The sequence below is a fragment of the Aplidium turbinatum genome, chromosome 1 (assembly GCF_918807975.1).
Source record: "Aplidium turbinatum chromosome 1, kaAplTurb1.1, whole genome shotgun sequence".
Classification (NCBI taxonomy): Eukaryota; Metazoa; Chordata; class Ascidiacea; order Aplousobranchia; family Polyclinidae; genus Aplidium; species Aplidium turbinatum.
In genome coordinates this window covers 47,670,925-47,693,346 of record NC_137472.1, presented here as the reverse complement: position 1 = coordinate 47,693,346, position 22,422 = coordinate 47,670,925, and the positions used below count along the sequence as shown (strand labels likewise).

Genomic DNA, 22,422 nt, shown 5'->3' with positions numbered 1-22,422 from the left:
ATATGTATGCATTGTTTGTAATCTTGATAAAGTTCCTTTTCTTTCACTTATCAAAATCAGGTAAGATCATTTACTAGGCAATAAAAAGTGATAGAGCTAACCACTTATGTTAAATTGCTCGAGTGAAATGTATTTGATTGGTGTAGGGCGGCCAAAACAGAAGCCTTCACTGTTGTCATAAAAAGTTTCTTAGAAAACGTTATTTTTGTCAATCGAAGGCTTTTGCAATGCTTCAGATTTCTCCTAGCAATGTAGCTATTACAAAGGACTTGTTAATTTGAGTAGGCCTAGGCTGATTTAGTTTCTTGAAGACTGTGGTCAGGACTTAATTACAAAAATACAGTAGAAAAATCTCACAACAGAGAAACTTGGCGCTTCATTGCTTCTAACCCTCAACGAGAGGAGGGAACTTAATGATGATGATTTAGTTGTAACGGAGACTAGATATGTTGCTCACAGCCTCACAAGGAGTTGACGATAAATTACCTCTGGTTTTTGTTTCCGTTTTTCTGGGAACAGGCACCAATGAATAAGCCTTAAAACTGATCCGGCTACTTGTCTATTCTGGTGTTTTCATCCTTTTTTGAGCCACGGAACACTTTATACATTAAAACAGCGTGGTTCAACTACTTTTAACTTACGAGCCACTTTACAAAAACGTGACAACATGCTGGCCATTTCCAATAAAATGATAGTGAGTGCGTAATCAAAATTGTTAAAGTTGTTAAAAATCGAAATTGTTAAAATTAATAGCAAATTGAAAGTTATTTCAAAGCTCTATCAGTGAGATGCCTGTGGTCGAGGTTTCTCTGATACTATCGTTTCTACGTCAATTTCAATGTTAGTGGTAGCAAGTCGGAGACTATCTTCCAGTGTTTCGTCTATCGTTCGATTTCTGTTTTTAGACTTGACTTGCTGAATTCTAGAAAATGTACTCTCACACATGTATGTGCTTCCAAACATTGAGTGCATTTTTAATGCAAAAATTTTCAGTTTGGGAAATCTATCCTTGCTGACTAATTTCCAGAAGCACTCTGAGGTTTCATTTTGCCCCTGCAAATTTAGGTTTAACACATTCATGTGCATTGTCATGTCTGTAAGGAAAGCAAGATTGCACAGGAAGTTTAGGTACATAAGGTACATATCAGCCTTTAACACTAGGTATATATCAGCCTTTAAGAAGCCCAGTTGTACTGACGAGACCTGATAGGTTGAAACAGTATAGGCCCTGCTGTCTACAACTTTGAATTAAATTTTTGACACTTTTTGTCCAAATGCTATACTTGTTCTAATTAAAATTACTTTCTGTAATATAAATACAAATTAAATCAATACTTTGAAAGCTCGCGGGCCGCAAAAATTCTATCCGCGGGCCGCATGCGGCCCGCGGGCCTGTAGTTGGACCACGCTGCAAAATAATCTTGCAAAACATTAAACGAAATTTTATAATTATGCAACAAAATAAACAACACAACAACAATTTATTCACTTTCAGTTTTTTCTCAGTGCGGTATCTAGGCTTGTTTGGATGAGCACAAGTTGATATTAGGGCAGGAATTGCATAAAAACAAACCCGAAGCTCTTGTGATTTTGATTTTTGACCGTTGTTTCATGGAACACTAGGCCTAGTCAAATTAATAAATTTCTTGTGGAACGCATGACGATTTTTCTCGGAACACTGATGTTTGAAAATCACTGGTCTATTCTGTTGTGAGACAATCGAAGGCTATAGGCTATCTGCTACTGTCTATAATGATACGACAAATATTTTACAGCTGATTTCTCATTGTAGCCCATCCATTCCAATTGTTGTATGTTTTAACAGAATGTTCCAACAACGTAATACAAATGGATGGCATGGTCTACGTGTTGTCGGAAGAGCAAACCGACGCTAACACAGCACAAAAGATGTGCCGTTCATCAGGCGGAAGACTTGCTCAAGTTCAAACTCAACAAACCAAAGACTTGCTTCTCCAGAATTTGATTGCAAAATATACTGCAGGTCTTACATAAGCATAAACTAAGGAAACGTTCGTCATAAGCACATGACTAGAGAACTGTGTTTCGAAAGCTAGTGCAAACCGCTGTTACCACAGCGAACTTGCAGCATCAGGCTATGGTCTAATCTAACAGGTCTTTAGCCTAGTATCTGCATTGTGAAGTAAGCAACAATCATGCTGCTAAAAGCGAAACTCAATTTATTGCGTAAACTAAAGAAGTGATGCTAAAAAAGTTTAATCAGTAAATTCGTTTAGTTTAGCTTGAAGCAACGAGTGTGGGCTCTACAATAATCTATTTGTTAAAACTATGCCTAAGTAGAAGGACTATAGGCTAGGCTACATCTGCCAATGGCTTAAATGTAGTTCCAAATTGCAATCGTGTGATATGTTAGTCTATATACAATACTTGAATCGTTCTTCAAAGATAAATATTTTACTGACATATAAAAAGTGCACAAATACCTGGAAACTGCTTTGTGAAATCGTACAAACTGTAAGCCAACTTAATCGGGTTCTTAGTTGAATTTTTATGCAGGAATTCTTGCCAAGTTTGAATTCTTCATTTTAAATTGCTTACAATTTTAAGCTCGATAATTTTCCGTCAATTTCAGCTTTGTATTTAAGTAACAATAGGTGAAGTTTACGAAATGAAGAAAAAATAGCCTACTATTTTAAATCAACAAAAACTTTCTTATGTTTATGTCTTCATTTCTCGCCATTTTCTTGTTTTTTTTTGTTTTTTTTTACTATTGAAAGTAGGCTATTTCTGCTTGCACAGTTTTACCAGCAAATCCTTCCTTTTTAAAGTGATTTAACGTTTGCAGACCTCAAATGGATGTCAAAATGGAATGCTTAGCCGGCTGAGAGTAGATTTAGCCTACCATATTTTTTTCTTAAAACTATCGAATTTAGATAAGACCAATAAGCAACTTTCAATTCGAATACCTGTTGTGTTTTAACATTTAATTTTGTAGGCTACTGTTTTTTGTTTTTTTTCGCATAGCCTATATGTTATTTTGCAGATTTGCAAATTGTGCAAGTTTTCAAAAACCCTTTGAACGACAATCTGACAAAATATTACTTCAACGCTGGCATTGATCCTAGCAACACCAATTTAGCACTATGGAATACACCGCCAAAAGGGGAACTATCCAGTTTTAAATTGTACAAAAGGTAAAAATAAAACCAAAGCAGGCTACGCTGTATTCAAGCCAACCTGCTGCCTGAATACAGAACAAAAGTGCTTTCTTATATTATGCCTTCTTTTTAATTACAAAAATTATTTTATGTTTTGCTACTAGTCACTGCAGCGTGAGGAAAGCCTACCTATTCAATAAAAGGTTTAAGATTGAAGCTATTACAATAAGTTTAGAATACTTTTTTGTGAAGACGTCATCTCATGGTCAATAATTGAACAAAAAACAACCATGTCTAAGACTTGGCCTTAATGGTGTGGATGTAATTTTGTCATTGTGTTTCTATGAGTTTAACAGAAATTAATACATTTTAAGTTGAGAACTATGAGCTACTTTATCAAATACCATATTTCCAAACAATGAAACTGTATTTGACTGCACGGTAAACCTACCGTACTGTTTACATTTGATTGCACTGAAAATCGTGGTCATGCCTAAAGAATGTCACGTTCGACGATGCCCTTATATTACTTGAAGTATAATAGTAACCTTTATGAAGATTGACGCTTGGCATACACTACAATCTACATAAAAGTTAAAACGTTTAGTGACTATTACAGAGCAACAGAAAACTTTTTTCAAAGAATTATGTTCTGTTGGTTTGTTGGAAGAGATTCTATAAGGCCGGCATGCGATTCGGGATGGAATTTCAACTTTGCCCTATTTGGAGGAAGCGAATTATCACAAGGAGCTATAAAACTATATCATTATTTTCACACTGATGAGGAACAGTTCACAAGCAGATTGTCTTTACATAACAATGTTTTGTATCCTGGATTTCTACCAGACTTTCCTATACCAATTTTGTACATTCCAGGTTGGCTATTTTATTACCACAGCGATGCTATTTTAACCACCATAATTATTGATTATGTTTTAAAAATAGAAAACTTTTAGATGAAGTACTTTTAATGTTATTGAAATGATTCAACAGTAGGCTATAGGTCTTTCTGATAGCAGTTGAGTGGATTAAGTCATTTGAATAAGACAAACTCCAAAAAATGTGGGTGGCAGTCAACGATCATTTAAAAAATCTTCCAGTCAAAACTGCCAGAATTGACAATATGTAATAATGTTCTCTTTTTGAGTTGATAAAACGTAGAATAAAAAATTAAGCTTCGTCATAGCCAATTTAAGTAAGTTTAAACTGCAGCAATTTAAAATTAAAGTTTTCCAATGCAATCTGATTAAACTACAGTAAACGGAAAATGTTTTTAAAAAAATTTAACATTTTTTTACAACCGATTTTAGAATTTTTAAGCTCTAGTTTGATGTCATGATATTTTTAAGTGTTTTAGGTTGCTCGTAGGCCTAACCTGTAACTTGTTTTTGAACTTTGCTTTTGAATTGTGGATCATGTCTCATCAGAGAAGAGAATCAAAGAGTAAATAGAATAGGTAATAAGCATTAAAACAACATCGCACATTTCTTTTAGACACGAGTGTATTCATTGGGGCTCGATCTCCTGAGAATGAAACCAACTGGTTTTGGAGCGATGGCTCTTCAACAATTGATAAAAACTTTCCACAATCAAGAAGAGATATTTGTCAACAAATGTCCTGGCCTTTAACTTATGACAATGGCGTGAATCTTCGTCCACAAAGCTGTGATCAGGATGCTGCTTATTTTGTTTGTCAATTTCAATGTAAGTTATGTTGTAATGAAACTCAAATTCGATTATTATAAACAATTAAACAACATAAAAAAATCCCTGAGGATATTTCTACCCAGCAAGTTTGGTCATGTGACCACTGCAATTTGTGCACTCTGGTTATGCATTTAATTTCACTTTCTGAGACAGACTACACAAAGAGTTATCTCTTCACTTATCAATCAATATATCCTTCTATGTTGAGCTACAGGAAGGTGGAACGTCTGAACTTATCAGTTGGCCCTTGCAGCTGTGCGTCCGGGTGGAGGCTCTTTGTTGGCAAGTTCGTTTCTCGTCTGCTAGAGTGTAGATGGTACTCACAGGATGGGGCACGAGAAGCCACTTCTTGTCCATCCTTGTCGATTATGGAACTTGTCAGAAATCGAAGCTTCACCTTCACCACCAGCAACTCACGGCGAAGAAGACTGAAACGCCTGAAAAACGGCATCCCACAGGGATCGGTCCTGTCTCCACTTCTTTTCAACATCTACACCCACGACCTGCCAACCTCGGTTTCCACAAAATACGCTTATGTAGACGACCTTGGAACTTCTCCACTCCACAAAGTCGTGGGAAAATCTAAAAGACACCTTGAGCCAGAACATAAAACCCTCTCAGCTTATCAGCTTATCTGGGATGGACGACAAGTAGCTCCTCGTGCCCCATCCTGTGAGTAACATCTGCACCCAAGCAGATGCCAAACAAAACTTGTCAACCAAGAGCCTCCACCCGGACGGCACAGCTGCAAGGGGCAATGGACAAGTTCAGACGCCCCACCATTCTGCAGCTCAACATAGAAGGCTACACAACAAGCAAGATCAAAGTTGTAGAGCAGCTTGCCCATACCAACCGGGCACTCGTCATCCGTGCCAGCCGCTCAACTTCTTATCAACGAAGCTGATGTACAAGACATCTCTGCGGCTGCTTGGGCAGACCATAAATGAAGTTCTGAATGGAAGTCAACCGCCACCAGACTCCATTCGTTCATCCCCGACGCCGACACACGCCCCATCGGCCTAACACTACCAAGACAGGCATGGGTGCGTCTCAACCATCTCCGTACGGGCGTTGGGCTTTTCCGCTCAACCATGCACCAATGGGGAATGGATTCTTCCTCCTCCTGTGAATGTACTGCCGAGGAACAGACCGCAGACCACATCATCAATGACTGCTCCATCTTCAAGCCACCTAACGGAGTAGAAGGTCGTCTGCGTGTCATAGATGATGAAACCAAACACTGGCTGCTCTCTAGCAGGCTTCCAGTGTAGTCCGGGAACATGGTGAATCTGGGGTGGTAAAAGGATAGACCCTCGGCCCCAGACGCTCACACGACGACGACGAGCTTATCTGCAGAACTGGCGACTGAAACTCAGGGAAACCAAAACTGTGGCAACATATTTCCACCTAAACAATCGGGAAGCTGATCGTGAGCTACATGTCCAGAACAACGGAAAATCTCTGTCCTTCTGCCCCGAACCAAAGTACCTTGGGGTGACACTAGACAGATCGCTCACGTACCGCCATTATTTGGTGTCACTGCGCAAGAAACTGACATCCCGCGCTGCGCCATTTAAGCGCCTGGCAGGCTACAGTTGGGGAGCGAGGGCTGACATTTTGCATATAGCTGCCTTAGGCCTTGTCTACTCTTCAGCAGAATACTGTGCACCTATTTGTTGCCGCAGTGCTCACTGCCATACTATCGACACTGCCATAAACAGCAACCTGCGCACAGTGACCGGTTGCCTGCGTCCCACACCATTGGACAATCTCCCCATTCTCGCTGGCATCTAGCCTGCTGAGATTCGTCGTGAAGAAGCCATTCTGTCTTTTGGTCGACGGTCACTGGAGCCTAACCATCTTCTCCACCACAAGACCTCTGCTTTCCCAAACGAGCACCCCCGTCAACTGAAATGAAGACACTCATTCGTGCCAGCCGCTCAACTTCTGATTAACGAAGCTGATGAGCAAAACATCTCTGCGGCTACTTGGACGGACCATAAATGGAGTTCTGAATGGAAGTCAACCGCCACCAGACTCCATTCGTTCATCTCCGACACCGACACACGCCCCATTGGCCTGATACTACAAAGACAGGAACGGGTGCCTCAACTGTCTTCGTACGGGCGTCGGGCTTTTCTGCTCAACCAAGCACAAATGGGGAATGGCTTTTTCCCCTCCTGTGAATGTGGTGCCGAGGAACAAACGCAGACCACATCATCAATGACTGTACCATCTTCAAGCCACTTAACGGAGTGGAAGGTCTATGCGTCATGGATGATGAAACCAAAGACTGCTGGCTGCTCTCTAATAGCCTTCCAGTGTAGTCCGGAAACATGGTGAATCTAGGGTGGTAAAAGGTCGGCCGCAGATAGAGCGTCGGCCGCAGACCCTCACACGAAGACGACGACTAAGTCAATTTATAATGTAGGTAGGCCTATGATTAAGAATAAATGAAACTCAAATATCCTGCATTCTACACTACTGTAGCTTGTAAAACTATATAATTCGAATAGTTTTTTTTTCCCGATTTGTATTAGTACATTATGTAGGTATTAGCCTATGTAGGTAAAGTCGCTCAGTGTGAGTTTTATACCCTATTAGATAATACCGATGACCTTATAAAGCTCACATTAAAACTCGTTACTTTTTAAGCACTCAGCGATACAAAAATATATTTAAATCAAATATAGTTATTACTCTCTTTATAAACCCTTTACAGCCTGTTTCACCCTAAAAAGAGGATCATTAGAAGGTCCTGAAAAATATGCAAAAGCAATAAATCGGTAGTACTTGAAAACATATTAAATATTATAACCTTAATTTAATCCGCAAAACAAATATCAGAATTACAAAAGGCTACCTCCATCCGTTATCACAAAAGCCTCAATTGAGACGTTCAAACTGAATATCATAGGCCTGCTGGTTACATGTGTGAAATGAACACAGCAACGCTATTCATAAACAAATTTTGTCATATTTTTTATTTCTGTGAAATCAATTAGGCTGTAAATTCAATATCAGATTGTTGTTGCAATGAAACAACCAGATTACTTTGCTTGAATATCTTGCAGTTGCCGCTAATGTAGAAGTGTTTCCGTGCAGAGGATTGAGGATTTTTTGGAACCCGATGCTCATAAAAGAAATTTTATCAACCCATAGTGGTCTCTACGTTGAGGTAAAGTTAATTGATTGACAAAATCGCAGACAATTTTATACAATGTTTGCGCCATTGCCATGCTTCGTTGTTGTTGTGGATACCCCTTGACGTGCAGTTTACAGCAAGTCAGTTCTTGTTTACGTGGTTGTTTTGATTGATTAATTTTATTTCGTTGTAGGTTAATATAGTACAATAAATACAGCAATAAAAAGGAAGTTCCAGCAACGGGAATCTGTGAAGAGAGCATGGGTCTTCGAGTCAAGCAGATTAACAGTCAAGCAGTAGCCTACCCCAGATTTTAATAGAAGATCTAAAATTGCGATAACAGTTAGTTACGAAATCTAAAGGATCACTACGAATAAACGACATAGGATAGAGAACACAATGAATAATTCAATAACGAAAATTGAGACAAGGTGTTAGATGATGGTCTTGCACAGAGAAATATATTTAGTAGCCAAAGTAGCCTATCGGTAGCATGAAGGGAGTACAAAATTAGTCGTGCTAATATTTGGCGATGAGTAAATATTTGTGTTGCTTTTTAAAAGAATAAAATGACAATTTACGCAAGCTCGTTGGTAAGGAGTTCCAGACTTTCACTCCGGCATATTTAATGCTGCGCTGGAGTCGAGATGAGGCGTAACGTGGGACAAAATAACAATCATTGGAAGAGTGTCTAGTAAGACGTGCATTATAGCCTACATGAGTTTGGTTTTTTCAAAGTAGTGTGCGAAAGGCAGAGGCAATATATCCGTATCAAATTTAAACATGAATTTAACAATTTCGTGTTCGTACAAATCTTTAAGCTTGAGTATGTTAAGTTTCTTATAGAAAGGTGTGACATGATCAGACCACCTGCCACCTGCTACTATTCTGACAGCCTTATTTTGTAAGGTGCTAAGCTTGTTCATTTGTGTCTTACAGCATGAACCCCAAATCGTTATCCCATATACGATATGAGAATGTAGCCTACCAGTGCGTAGTATAATTGTAATAATGTTTTGTTTGGTAGAATGTATTTGAGTTTCGACAATATTCCTACAGATATAGAAAGTTTGTTACATCTACATCTACAGTTTGTTACATCTACAGCTGTTGAATCAAAAAAAAAAGAACAGTTTTGTTGGTTTGGTGTGCGAAAATTTAAGCAAAATGACACATGCTTTTACAATTTTGCAGTGAGCAATTGCGACAAGCAAACCGTAACGGTGTAGCTTCCAAACAAGCAATTTAGACCATCTAATCAACATTATGTTTCTCGGCAGCCGATTTTAGCAAGAATTGACAGCGATAGACACCGTGACACTCGTTCAGTATCGCACCACTAATTCTGCCACAGACTGTTAGCCACCGCCTTTACCAGTCAGTTTAACTTTGCTTGATTCAGCGTTTGCAAAAGTTGAATTAACGTAAAATGAAAGTACCGTATTTTTTTTCTGTATGCAGGTTGAAGAGATGCAAAAACTGGTACGTTCGAAAGCCCCTCTACTTGAAGGTGAAGTATTTATTGAAGATTCAACAGCAACAGGAAACAACTTTTCTGTGAAGGTAATTTTCATAATTAATTTTAACAAATCCTGTCTGTCACGCAAAACTGGAAATAGCAAAACTTTATCTATAGACTGCACAATGCGCAACTTGCAGATTAAAAGAAAACAACATAGTGCTAGATGTTTTAATAACTTCCTTAGTGAGTTTTGAAATTGTAATAGCGAAATCTTAACTTGTTTGATTTAAACTAATCTATTTTATGCTAATTGTTATTCACCATTTATTAGTAAGATAGATGCCTATCTAGCAAAAATGCTTCTTGGCAGCCGAGTGTAGACTTTCAAGAATTGACAGCGATAGACACATGTAGCCTATAATTTGCCCATGAGTAGGGCAACCAATTTTTTGATCTAAAAACTTGAAATTTTGACTTTATAATTCACAAATTTTGACCTAATTTTGACCAATAACTTTCTGCGTTTGCAACTCAAATGCGAAATACAAAGCACATTAGAAATCAAACCGTTAGGTAAGGATATCTTATTTTTCTAATGAAATATAAGAAAAACGTGGAAGACTCAACAACACCACAGCAAACAAACAGGTAATGAAAGTCACTTGAAAAACTGCAAAAAATAAATATGGAGGGTCTTTAAATATCCAAAAATTACTGAGAGGGTTCTGCAGTGTTATACTTCAACATCAAGTAATGTTTCACGTTATCGCCTTTGAAATTCCTATCTCTCGCCAAATTTTTTCCTAAAATAGAGAAGCGCTTCGCTCTACTGATACAGAAGTTGCTTGGGAGTTCCTCAACAGGCTATATAAATGTGGTGAAATATCATCTCGTCCCATTTTCACAAAGCACTTGATGTCATTCCTTGAGATTCTTGCTTGAATATATTTTCCAATTTGGCAGCCATCAACACCAAAGTCAAAGGACGTGATTTTCTGGTAAGCTTCTTGAATGGTGTAACGGCTGTCTTCTATCTTCTGAATTATATCAAACAGTGCACTGTAGCCTACTGCTCCTCTATTTTTACAAGGTGAGTAGCTAAATTGGGAGCTTTTACAGCATCTTGAGCATGCCGCAGCAAGACACCGCGATCATGGAAGCCTTCCACAATATTTCTTACTTCTTGAATAATAGAAAGCAGCTTTCAACCAAGTGCCCCATCTACAGTAGGCCTAGTTACATTTGGCTGTGGAGGTTGGCCAACGGAAGTAAAACTAGCTCTTCTTGACCTGTTTTTAATGGTCACTGCTTTAACCCTGGCAACCAACTCATCAACAGCAGGGTAGTTGGCTAATATTCATTTATTCAATCGTCAGTAGTGGGCGAAACAAACTTATTACTTCAGAAATTGCAACAAATGGATTATTAGCCTACATCCGAAAAGCAACAAAAATTGCAACAACAAAAAATTAGTAGGCTATCTGTGTAACTTTAATAAAATATCAACAGAGAGAATAAAAACTATGTTAAACTTAAAAGAAAAGTTTGACTTAACCATGAAATTTGCCTTTTGTTTACTTAATAACATTGAAACCTCTCTTCGTGTCAGCCTGAAATTTAGTTTGTGGACGTTTTATAAACTTTGAACAAAGCAGAACATTTTTGACTTTATTGACTTTTGGTTGCCCTAACCATGAGGCTAGGGCGCTAGGCTCATCAGTATCTCACCACTTGAATATGTTTTTAGTCTGTTTTGCACTGTAGATGGCATTTTTCTCCTTTTTGCCGTGGTGATTTGATCAACTGCTAACAAATTTAAATCAAAAATATTATATTAAAAGTGAGTATTTTTTATTACATTATTAGGTAACACTGAAAAGCACAAACTGTACATCGTTAAGCATTACCAAGACTCTTGAAGGAGATATTAGAGCAATTGTGCCGGAACCAGTAAATTCTGCCTACATCGTAAAATCAACAGAAAATTGTATTATTGAATGGAGCCAAAACTTCGAATTTGCTTTTAACATCTCGTACAAGGTTGGAAGCTATATGTATTTTTTGTTTTATAATAATTATGGTGGTGTTTTGTTTCTTTTAGCTAAGAATCTCAACTTGTTGCTTTCAATTTGGGTCTATAGACTATATGAGTATGACACTCTCTCATGCTTTTGTCATCAATACTTTACACTAGGCTACTTATTTGACAAGTTGAAAAATTTGTGTTGTTAGGCCTAATTAAGCTACTACAAAAACTTTTGTTATATTGAAATTTCACAACCGCAGATCATTGCCTCCAGTAGTGAAGCAAGAACGATTACAGAAGTTTTGAATCCTGAAAGTCAAGCAGGGAATCTTTCTATCAGACAAAGTTTAATAGATTTATCTGAGCATGGATCCAACAATGTTGTTCAATTTCAAGTGAGATTTACTCCATGTAAAAATTAAGTAGGCCTATTGGTTTCAGATAGAGACTGTATATTGTAGCTGACTTTCGTAGTCTTTGTTGTAAAAACGACCTATTACGTTTTACATGCAAGTTGTAAAAAGGTAAAAATTTGTGCTGCTTACAGCCAGGGTTACCAGGTGGCATAAAATTCGGACAAAAAAAAAAACGATAAATTGGCCTGATTTTGCTTATTGTGTCCGACGCCAACAAGTTATTGGAACATTTTTTTTGTGTAAACGTTTAATTTCTTATGATACTAGTGAAGTGCTAGGCCGTAGATAAAACAGTTTGCTTTATTTGTCCTAAAATTCCAAACTTTGTATTTTGCTTTTTACGGGCTGTTTACAGCAAAGTCAGCAATAATTGAAAAAATTCCAAAAAACGCAAAATGCTTGAAAATTTATCAGTAATCTTAAAGTGCCCCTGACAGGTGGGATCCAAGTATAGTAACTTTTTAAAGCATTTCCTAGCGCAGAATTACACTTAGCGAACTTTTTAATCTTAACCTCGTAGCTCGACTGGTTAGGGTGTAATTTAATCAAACGACTGCTCCGCAGCGCCACCACAGGCGAAACTCCATATTTCACTGCTCTGGGACGACTTTGGTGGTATTACGACATCCTAAGTGGACGTCGTTAGCAACGGATGAAACAAACGCTTCCTAGATGTAATTGCTGGATCACAGTTTGGTCGGAGTTGGTATAAGCGGTTGCTTTTTTCGAAGATTTATTGTTTTTTGCAGTTTAATAAAACTGTACTGGATACGTTCCTACAAAATCTAAAATATACTTTAAGTGAAAAATGAAGAAATCGTACGAATCATTATTCATATTTAATTCATCATCACTATTCAAAAATAAATAAAAGTTCTCTCTTTCTCTCTCTCTCGCTCATAATGTGCCTTCAGTTGGCCATTGAAATCCTGTGTAACGGCCATCTGGATCTGGAAAATTGTTTCGGATTCGCCAAACAATGCACGACGGCATCACAATCCGATTGTTGCTTCCGAGAGCATCACCTTGTAGTAATGTAGTATACACTCTAACACATGCCTGTAGGCATTTTTACTTGAGTGGTATTAACAAAATCATTTTCAGTGAAGTGAACATATACGACTAGTTTTGTATGACCCATACCACTTTCGAACACTTGAAGAAAACTTTGATCATTTTCTTCTCAGTACCTTGTTTTGTGGGAAAGTGGGAAAAGAAAGCACACGGTCTTTGTCACTGACAATGTCACATAAACAGCAATTTGTAGGCATTGCCTCAACCATAAATCAAAGGTGCTGTTTGTGAAATACTGTTGTTACACTGCAATTGGCTATAGCCAGATTAGGACAAATAAAAAAGTATGAAAATTGTATCCCTATGAAACTGCAATTTCAATTTAATTGAGATGCTGTTTGATAAAAGTAAACTCAACCTATTTGATCGAAACCTGATAGTAATAATAAGTTCACTTTTTCATTTCGGTAATTCTTAATTTGCGCATGCTTTAGATCAACAGAGCCCCACACATTCACGTTTTGCAGTAGCCGTACCATACTTTACCAAGTCATCACAGAGAAAGAATGTATCCTTCCCGCTTACTGTGACGTCACAACGGTGTTGCCGTTTTTATTTTCGCAATTGAATGAGTGCCAGATTCGCCGATGTCAACGAAAGTTTGCAAGCGTGTAACTTAGTAGCCTGTTGATATTTTTTACGATTTGCTGGTCAGAAAAGTTTGTTAGTGTCATCTTTTTGGTATCTTAGGTAAATTTAGCGAATTTATTTTCCTGTCAGAGGCACTTTAAGCGTTATTGGTAGTAAAAATGTGCATACTGTGAAATCCATCAAGCTTGTCAAATTAGTCGTGTTTGTTCAAGAACAATAACATAATTATCGTAATGTGAAGAAAGGCGTTCTTCCCGGCTATCAGCACAAGGCTGATTACTCACTAGCACAGCGAGCTGCAGTGACGCTTCGCTAACCAGAACGGTGTAGCTTCCACGCCAGCCATTGAGACCTCCAATTAAACGTTGTTGGTTTTGTTGGCTCTTTCTTTCCACAAAGATAAGAGTTAAACTGACTGGTAAAGCGGCGGTCGATTACTCAAGTGGCAAGAATACGGTGCGATACTGATGAGCCCAGCCTCATGGGCGAAACACGTGTCTATCGCTGTCTATTCGATGCTACAATCGGCTGCCAAAATAACATAATTATCGTAACTTAAGTTTACTGATAATTTCAGATAAAATTTTCTGTTTTCTTTGTGAACACCATCATTAAAGCAATGGCAGAACGCTGATTTGTTGAGATAAGAATTACAATATAGGCACTGTATACTGTTAGACACTAATTAGTATTATAGGCACTAATTATTATTATATTTTTATTAGTGGGAATAAAAATATTTGATTGAACGTTGGCTATGTCGCATAGGTAAATCGTCGTCGTATCCAGGCTTACGCCCAGTGGTTGAAGATTTAGATTAAGTGGACGGGAAGGCAAGGAAGCCAATCTTCATGTCCACCTTCAGGCATGCCTTTAGGTGTCCTGCGAAAGACAGTGTCCTGCCCTTTTGATTGCCGTTCCAGCGCTCTCACCACTCGGCTATGCAGCATAGGTAAATGAGAAAGGGTATACTGTACTTAGCATAATTTTACCACGCAACTCGATGCGCCTATTGTCATGCAAAAACTACTACAAGATGCAAAAAGTGTGATGTCGGTCTGCATGTCAAATGCTTCATGCAATATCATATTCTGCAATGACTTGTTTCAGTGATGGTGGCGCGAAAGACCATGTTTCTGATGTAAAAGCGGCCTCGTATTGCGACACTTTCATAAACCACTTGCCAATTTCTTTCGCTTCGCTTCAAAGGAATCTGTACCGCCTGTGCGCTTACATTTTAATTGTAAAATTCACTCGCGATTGCCGATTGCATCAAAACAACAAGAGACTTGTTGCATGCATTTCATTGCATTGCAATTTGCAACTCTAAAAATTATTGTGTTGTCAGGGCTGTCGCTGCAGGGGGCGTGCCCCTCCCATAACAACGACCTGTGCACACACACTTCAGGCACTGAAGAAGAACTGGTTCTAATTTCAGTTTCATGAACTAGGTGGCTAGTAAAAATATTACTTTTCATGTTCTTTCCACTTGTGTGTTGATCCAAAATAAAATTTATCGGCGATTAATTATCGGCGATAATCAAATATTGCCTTTGGCGATAACGATAAACGATAACTGAAAAAATAATTAAGCGATAACGATAAGCGATAAAAATTTGTCGCCGATAAATTATCGCCGATAATGCCCATCACTGGTTGTATATCAAAAACAAGTCTTGAAAACGTTTATTCGGAAAGGAAGCCTATCACTGTTCCAAGCGTGTTGTGATGGCTTAGCATTATATAAATCTTATTTTAACGAGGTCCACTGCACCAACATTGCTCTTTTCAGGGGCATAGAGCTCTTGAAATAAAGTTTCTTCAACCTCCGCGATGACATTCATTGATTTTTCGCTTTCTCTCTCTGATCCCTCGTTCTCGATATCACCATTTGGCGAACTTCTTTCCCTTGTATTCCAGGGAGCCATTCCAACCAACGTGAAAGCGGGTAATTCGGATGAGTCGCGCTGGCCAGAATACAATGTGAAACTCTCATTGTGAAACGAGATTTTCCTTGAAAACGAAAAATGACCCATAGCGCTTGACGCTTAAAATCATTAAAATAGTTGACGGCGCTATCACTTCCGTCAACTAAAAAATTAATTGACGGCTTTAGATTCAGCCGTCAAATTGACGCCGTCAACCTACAACACTGCCCACAACAATACTTGATATGAACGATTTTTAGCTGTTTATGATTGAACTAACTTGTGTGAAAATAATTTCGTTTGTGCTCTTTTATTATAGGCTATACTGTACAGTACAAGTCAAATTATTAGCCATTTTCGAAAAAAAAAACATGTTTTGGTTTATTTTTTTTTAACTGAGGTCTACACAAATTGATAATTATTAAATGCTCACAAAATGATTTTAGCTGAACCCCTACAAACATTTGTATCAACCACAAATATAACTAAACTTTGAATAAATTTTCAACAAAAACCTGTTTTTCATCAAATCCTAATCTAAAGGATGATACGCAGACCCATTGAAGAATGCACAATTGCACACGACTTTTCAGAAGCCCAGTTTGAGAACAAATGTTGCACAAATATCTCTAAAAATATTTGCACAAACCAATTATATTTTTCCATCAGATTCAGACAAAGTCTTGTGCTGGAGAAAGTGCTGCAATGCCAGTGATGGGGGTTTGCATATCTCCGTCCAATAATGACGTTGCAATAGGAGCAGGAATTGGAGCTTCCTTGGCCGTTGTTTTGTTACTTTTATGCGGATTTTTTCTTTTTCAAAGGAAAAGGTAAATCTGATCAGGATAGCGTATTGCAGTAGCCTGCATTTGTTAGAGAGAGTTAAAGATGAGAATTTATTGACATAACAAGTTATAAATTTTAACGCTTGCAAAGAGAACCAGGAGTTCTGTAGTTCAAAAAATGGGTTTACAATTTCTAAGCTTGAAATTTTAAGCTTGGTTTACCATTAACAATTAAAATTTTCTAGACTTTTTGATAAATAAACTTACCCCTTTTTTAGTAGGCTACAGTGACATTGAACGCTTTGACACACTTTTCGATTGTTTTTAGGAAATTATCTGAAAAACAAAGAAAACATCAAATGAATGAGACTCAAAGTACCAGGAACCAATCATTTGCAGGAGGTCCGACAGCAGGTTGTTTTGGAGTAGATTTTATGTGTACAACTTTTGTTGGGAGATCGCTTTGTTGAGACATGATCTTTTTTATGTAGTAAAAGAATTTTAATTTAAAGTAAAAATAAAAGTATCAAAATAGAGTATACGTAGGCAAGAGTTTTACAGTAATTAAGTGACCAATAAGTCTCACTTAATTATTTTAAATAAATTTAGAAGTACCTTCTGCTCATGGGACATCAAACATCAGTTCGCCTGCATACGAAGAAATCTCCGCACGAGGGCCTGAAGGATTATATGACACAACAATGTATGACGAAATGCGGACATGATGTAAAACCACAAGCTGCAAAAATGCAATAAACCTTTCACCGTATTCAAAAACGGCTACTTGTGGATTCCAATATGAACAAAAAAGATGTTTATTGTTTATGCTTGCCATGATTTTAAATAAAGAGTTTTTTCGAGACACGTTGTTTGAAAGTAAAATGTTGTACCGCCACGAGAGGTGGCCTAATCCAATGACCTATCAGCTGATGTCCAATTTCATCTTGGTAATTGCACTATATGCTATAAGTTTTGAGTTTGTTAGTAAACTGCAATACTTTCATTAAATCAGGAATTTATTATGGTTTTATCGTGCACGTTGAACGTAGCCTACCTGTAATCTAACATCACTGAGAGTTTTTTTATATTGTATCTTTTGTAAAATGACTCCGAATGGAAATTCAAAGTAATTTTGTACATAGGTAACCAATGGAAGGAAAATAAACAGAACAAAGGTAGTAGCTAATAATGACCTCAAGAAAGCATTTAACAGTGAGAAAGCAGTTAGCTAATAAAGACCTCAAGAAAGCATCAGTGAGAAAGCAGTTAAACTATAGATTTAAAACAAGATCAAACCAGTAGCGGATCTAGAAGGAAACTTGGTCAAGTGCCTCCCAAAAAAGTGTAACTTTTTCTCTATTTTTAGAAAAATGGGCCCTTTTCTCTCTCAATCACATTTCATTAACCCAAGCAAGTGTATTGAAGTTGAACACACGCGTTTTCAGAAGGGGATTAAGGTTAGAACTTCTTTCATGTGCGCTTTAAAAACTAAAAAAGGCTACAATATTACTGTACTAAAAAAACACATTGGTCACTCAACGAATTACCAACTAAATTAAGCTAAGTTATTTTAGAACTAACTCTGTAGAAGAACAGTAGGCCTATAGCCTACGTGCTGTAGTGAAATATACTCTGTATATTATAGGAAGGAAGGGAAAAGCTCAGACGAGTTTAAAAAATGCTACTGAAAAGCAGTAGGCTATATCCTGCAACGCTTTGTAAAACTTCGTCGAAAAAAAACTTTTATGGTCTCAGAAGAGATTATTTGTAATTCACATTAAATTTGAAACAAAACCTTGCAACCCAAATTTCTATAGAATTTCATTATCAATTTGATGAATAATTTGGCCACATGCAAAGTGCACATCTTGAACAAAAAATAAACATTAATAGGAAACAAAAAAAGACTAAAACAGAGTAAAATGTGTCAAAATTGTCTGAGGGCAAGCCCCCAGACCTACCATATTAAGTGTTTATTTAGAATTTAGACCTTTCAACAACTATGCAATAAACAAATTTGGTGCTTCTTTGCCTCCAACTCTCGACCAAAGGAAATGCCCGGAGATGATGGTAGTGAAGAAAGAAAACAAGTCAGTGCCAGATTTTGTGCACAAAGAAATCGCAAGATCAAGCAGCGCTGGCTCGGCTTTCGGGGAGTGCGTTAGAGCAACGTATTTCATGAACAGCTCTCCATTCAGCGGCGCATCAAGGATGGTATAATTCACAGACAACGACAAGAAGAAACTTCACTCTGTTAATTTCGGTGACCAGGTCTCGTCAGTGGTTCAAAGTGTCTACAAGTATGCGAAACTGCCAGAACCAAGTTCTCAAAGAAGCTTTTCCAGTCCGAGAATAAAAATTCTCTCAAATCCTTGTTTGATAACTGGTGGCAAAAGACGTGCTTAAACATCATTTTAACCTTATGCTATATGAAACACAGATATTGAAAGGATAGTGTTTTACTTCGTAAATTATTGTTTTTTAGTTACACAAACACATAGACTGAAAGTTGTTTTAAAGATAAATTACAAGTTATATCGAGGCAAATGCGATTGCTTCAGAAGCCAACACGATTTAAAAATCAGCTGGCTTGATTAGCTGGGTATATCTTGGTTGTTGGCACTATCATTCAATACAGATTGATGTAATAAAGAAAATAAGATTATCTTGTTGTGTTCGAGAATGCTGCTTCATAGGCGTATAACAGAATGGAATTACTCTACTTTGGCCAAAATCACGTTTCGGAACCTTTTAACCTTTTCAACTTTTAGAAAATTTGCCAAACAATTTCTGAATTTTAAATCAGCTCCTGTTAATAACGACTCTCAACTTTTTGTAAAAAATTTACTTGATTTGCTAGTAAATCATAGGCTGTCATTTGTCACGCAAGTGTGATTTCGATATAGTGAATCTGAATGCAACTACGTATCAAAGACTGAAAGCAATACAAGTTGGCGCTCGAAATAAAATTCAATTGGGATGTCAACGCAAACGATGAAAGCATGGGACATGTGGTCGTTTCATTGACTGGTTGTTTAACTCAGGGGTCACCAAACTACGGCCCGCGGGCCGGAACCGGCCCGCAAACTGATTTCATCCGGCCGCCACATGCTGCGGAAAAAACAGCTGCACTACAACTGTTAAGTAAAAATGTTACCAAACTTTTTGTAAAGGACTGGCGTTGCTGTTTATCATTAGGTCACCACAAATGGGGACAGCCTAGGCCAAATTTGGAAAGATGTAATGTTTTTTCAAGAGCACGATGCCCTGCAGTGTACTACAGCAGGGAATAACTTTTCCTGCAACCTTTCGATTTTCATTACAACTTTGCTATTCCACCGCTGACTTTGTTATTTATTGTGTTCAATTCAAGTCAATGGAGATTCTAAGTAGTTGTAGGGGAAAGGTGTGTATTTTGAACCCCTTAAAAAAAAATAAGCACAACTCAGCCAACTGGAATTTTTCCTAAACATGAGCAGAGATTGCACCATCGTTCGTACGACTTGTGTCAAACCTGTTTAAACCTGTTTCAGTGTCAAACCTGTTTAAACATGAAATATTGGATCACCAGCTTTGAACACCTGTTTGAATTGCGTGACAATGTCTTTCACTATTGCGTCACAGTACTGCGAACGTGAGTTTGAGATATTGCTATCTATTCTGGTCATTCGTGAAATGGTTGCTTGAGAGTTAGTCGCACATTTAACTGTTTGCTTAGTGCTTGCTAGCTGGACAAAAATTCCGTCTTTATCCAAGTAATCTGTTCTGTAGTGACAATTTTTAGTGGTGTACGCGTTGCACCCATTTTCGATAGCCGCGGGCTAATTTTACAGGAATACACTTTTTGAATAGACGTTTCGAAAGAGTGTTTCTTTTTCGGTCATTACTTGCAGACGAACGGATCCGGGAATTTTATGTTACAATTTTCCCACGAAGAGATTATGGTTTACCGCTGTGACCACCAACTTCCGGTCAATGTGTATTATTTTTCACCCAGATACAGTCTAGGTACTTGCAAACCAGTGTAGAAAATATAAATCACATACAATAAAAAAATACAGAATAATTAAGCAATGAAAAATGTTCAAAAATGGTCCAAATTACACATATGGTGTGTATTTTGGACCATTGGGGTGTGTATTTTGGACCATTGGAGTATGTAATTTCAACTGAAGTTGCTTGAGGTCTTCAAAATGAAATTTCTGGATGACGGTTCAAGAATCCCTTAAGCCAATCTTTTTCAGCCAGACCCTTTTCACTGTTGAAGCGGGTATTGATATTATTGGCAGACGCAATGTCATATGCAAGCTTTCTTAAATCTATGGCCCCTAAACCATAAAATCTTCACTCCATTTCCAAAACATGTTTGACCAGTTGATCTTCAATACTTTCGGGAAGATCAAGTTGTCGACCAATGGTTTTTGACACTTGTGTAGCATATTTATTGGTAGCCTGTTATGGACATGTTTTAACACTACAGCTTTGGGAATGTTGAACTGACGCGATGCTGCATAGGTGAGATGACTGGTCCAAATTACACACTGTCATGCACTGTTAAAAATTACCAACTATGACTTCCACACTTGGTTACAAGTCTTGTAATTGAGCACAACATCTCCTTATGGGTTAAAGAAAATACCAACATCATATCAGACTCAAACGTCATGCCAATAACGTCTCAGCGCTTAGCAATCAACTCCCCAAAATAACATCAGCATAACCAAAACCACAAATTCCAATCTCCCGTCCACGTTTCTAAACCTAATGAGCTGAGTTTTTCACATCCGGGCTATTATTATTTTTTCTTTCAAGCTGTTCAAAAATACTGACAAAACGATTTTTATTTTTTGAGTTAGGGGACTGGTCCAAATTACACACTGGTCCACGTTACACCACTTTCCCCTATATCTTTTTGCAATTTGCATCCGGCCGCAGCTGTTAATCTCGCAGCAATCCGGCCCTCAGAAAAAAAAGTTTGGTGACCCCTGGTTTAACTAAACCAAAAAAACGAACGTAAAGTTGTGTCATTTAACTTTCTCCTGACATTGCCTACTTAAAATCTGCCTTTTAAGGCCACTTGATTAAATATCTTGGCATTTCGAACAAAATAGTTATCAAATATGACAGACAATATTATTTACTCTTGTATTGTAATTATTGAAATGTGTGATTAAAATATAGCAATTAAAATAAGCACTTGAGAAATACACGAGTTAGCTGAATAAAGTGGAAACACATTTTGAAGACTGCAATAGCTTACGTATTCATTAAATCAAGGTATCGTTATGTTTTTAATTTGATTGCTTTCGATATGACAGGCGAGGGCTACTATCAAAGCCGTCACTATGCGATAACTAGAAAAATAATATTAGAATTGCATTAGCAGATTTTGCAAACTCAAGTTTAATAAATATCAAAGGGATATCAGAAATATGTCAAAACACGATTGAAGGCAATAAAATATTGTTTGAGCAATATATCAGTCAAGTGATATAAGACGTGGTTTACAACAAGATATGCTACAAAGATAAAATGAGGTGAAATCCATTTGTGGAAAAACAGCCAGCATTTCACAACACAGTAAGCTTTGAGTATCAAACATTTCATGATAAAAAGTTTTTGTTCAATAACGATCGGTCACCAATGCCTGATCATTATCTAGTGGACACGATACAAGTTAAACAATAACATTTTCATCCAAAATCTTTCACCAGCACCGTTTGGCTTCAAGCAAAGAACAACCTAGATGACTGCACACGTGAAGCACCTTTGTTTTGACAAAATTATGCAAATAGGACATTTTCCCCATCACGAAAGTCATCATATAGCCAATTCAATGTAAAAATCTCTATTCGAACATATTTTTGTCGGCCCAAAAAATTTTGTGCTCTGTCCACTTCTCTTCACAACAGCGTAATGTATTTTACACATTAAGAGAACCTACATTTTAGCCAGTTTTAATAAGCTTAAGTTTGATTAAATTTTAAATAGTCTGAGCATCAATCACTATATTGGAATTTCTGTAGCAAATGTCGGACTTTGTGCATTATCCATAAAGTAGTAAAATGATCCTGGTTATTGCATTGGCTGATAATAGTTGTCGTAGTATCCTGGAGGTTCAGAATATTCTGGGAGAGGATCGTTCATCAGA

The 22,422-nt window shown here is 37.5% G+C and overlaps 1 protein-coding gene across 1 annotated transcript; it reads left to right on the top strand.

The window, feature by feature from the left end:
* Positions 1–1,848: 1,848 nt before the first annotated feature.
* Positions 1,849–17,098, top strand: LOC145766506 (uncharacterized). Its single transcript, XM_082578235.1, has 11 exons — positions 1,849–2,002; positions 3,023–3,173; positions 3,808–4,013; positions 4,632–4,841; positions 7,919–8,022; positions 9,451–9,552; positions 11,318–11,491; positions 11,738–11,872; positions 16,156–16,316; positions 16,600–16,685; positions 16,881–17,098. The coding sequence occupies exons 1-11, from the start codon at positions 1,849–1,851 to the stop codon at positions 16,994–16,996; spliced, it is 1,599 nt and encodes a 532-aa protein (XP_082434361.1). The 3' UTR covers positions 16,997–17,098.
* The last annotated feature ends 5,324 nt before the right edge of the window (positions 17,099–22,422 follow it).

Bases quoted from the DNA above. Each gene is read 5' to 3' on its own strand.
- LOC145766506 (XM_082578235.1), top strand. From the start codon at position 1,849: ATGGATGGCATGGTCTACGTGTTGTCGGAAGAGCAAACCGACGCTAAC. The intron at 8,023-9,450 runs GTAAAGTTAATT...TTCTGTATGCAG, and splicing joins ATAGTGGTCTCTACGTTGAG to GTTGAAGAGATGCAAAAACT. The intron at 16,686-16,880 runs GTTGTTTTGGAG...AAATAAATTTAG, and splicing joins TGCAGGAGGTCCGACAGCAG to AAGTACCTTCTGCTCATGGG.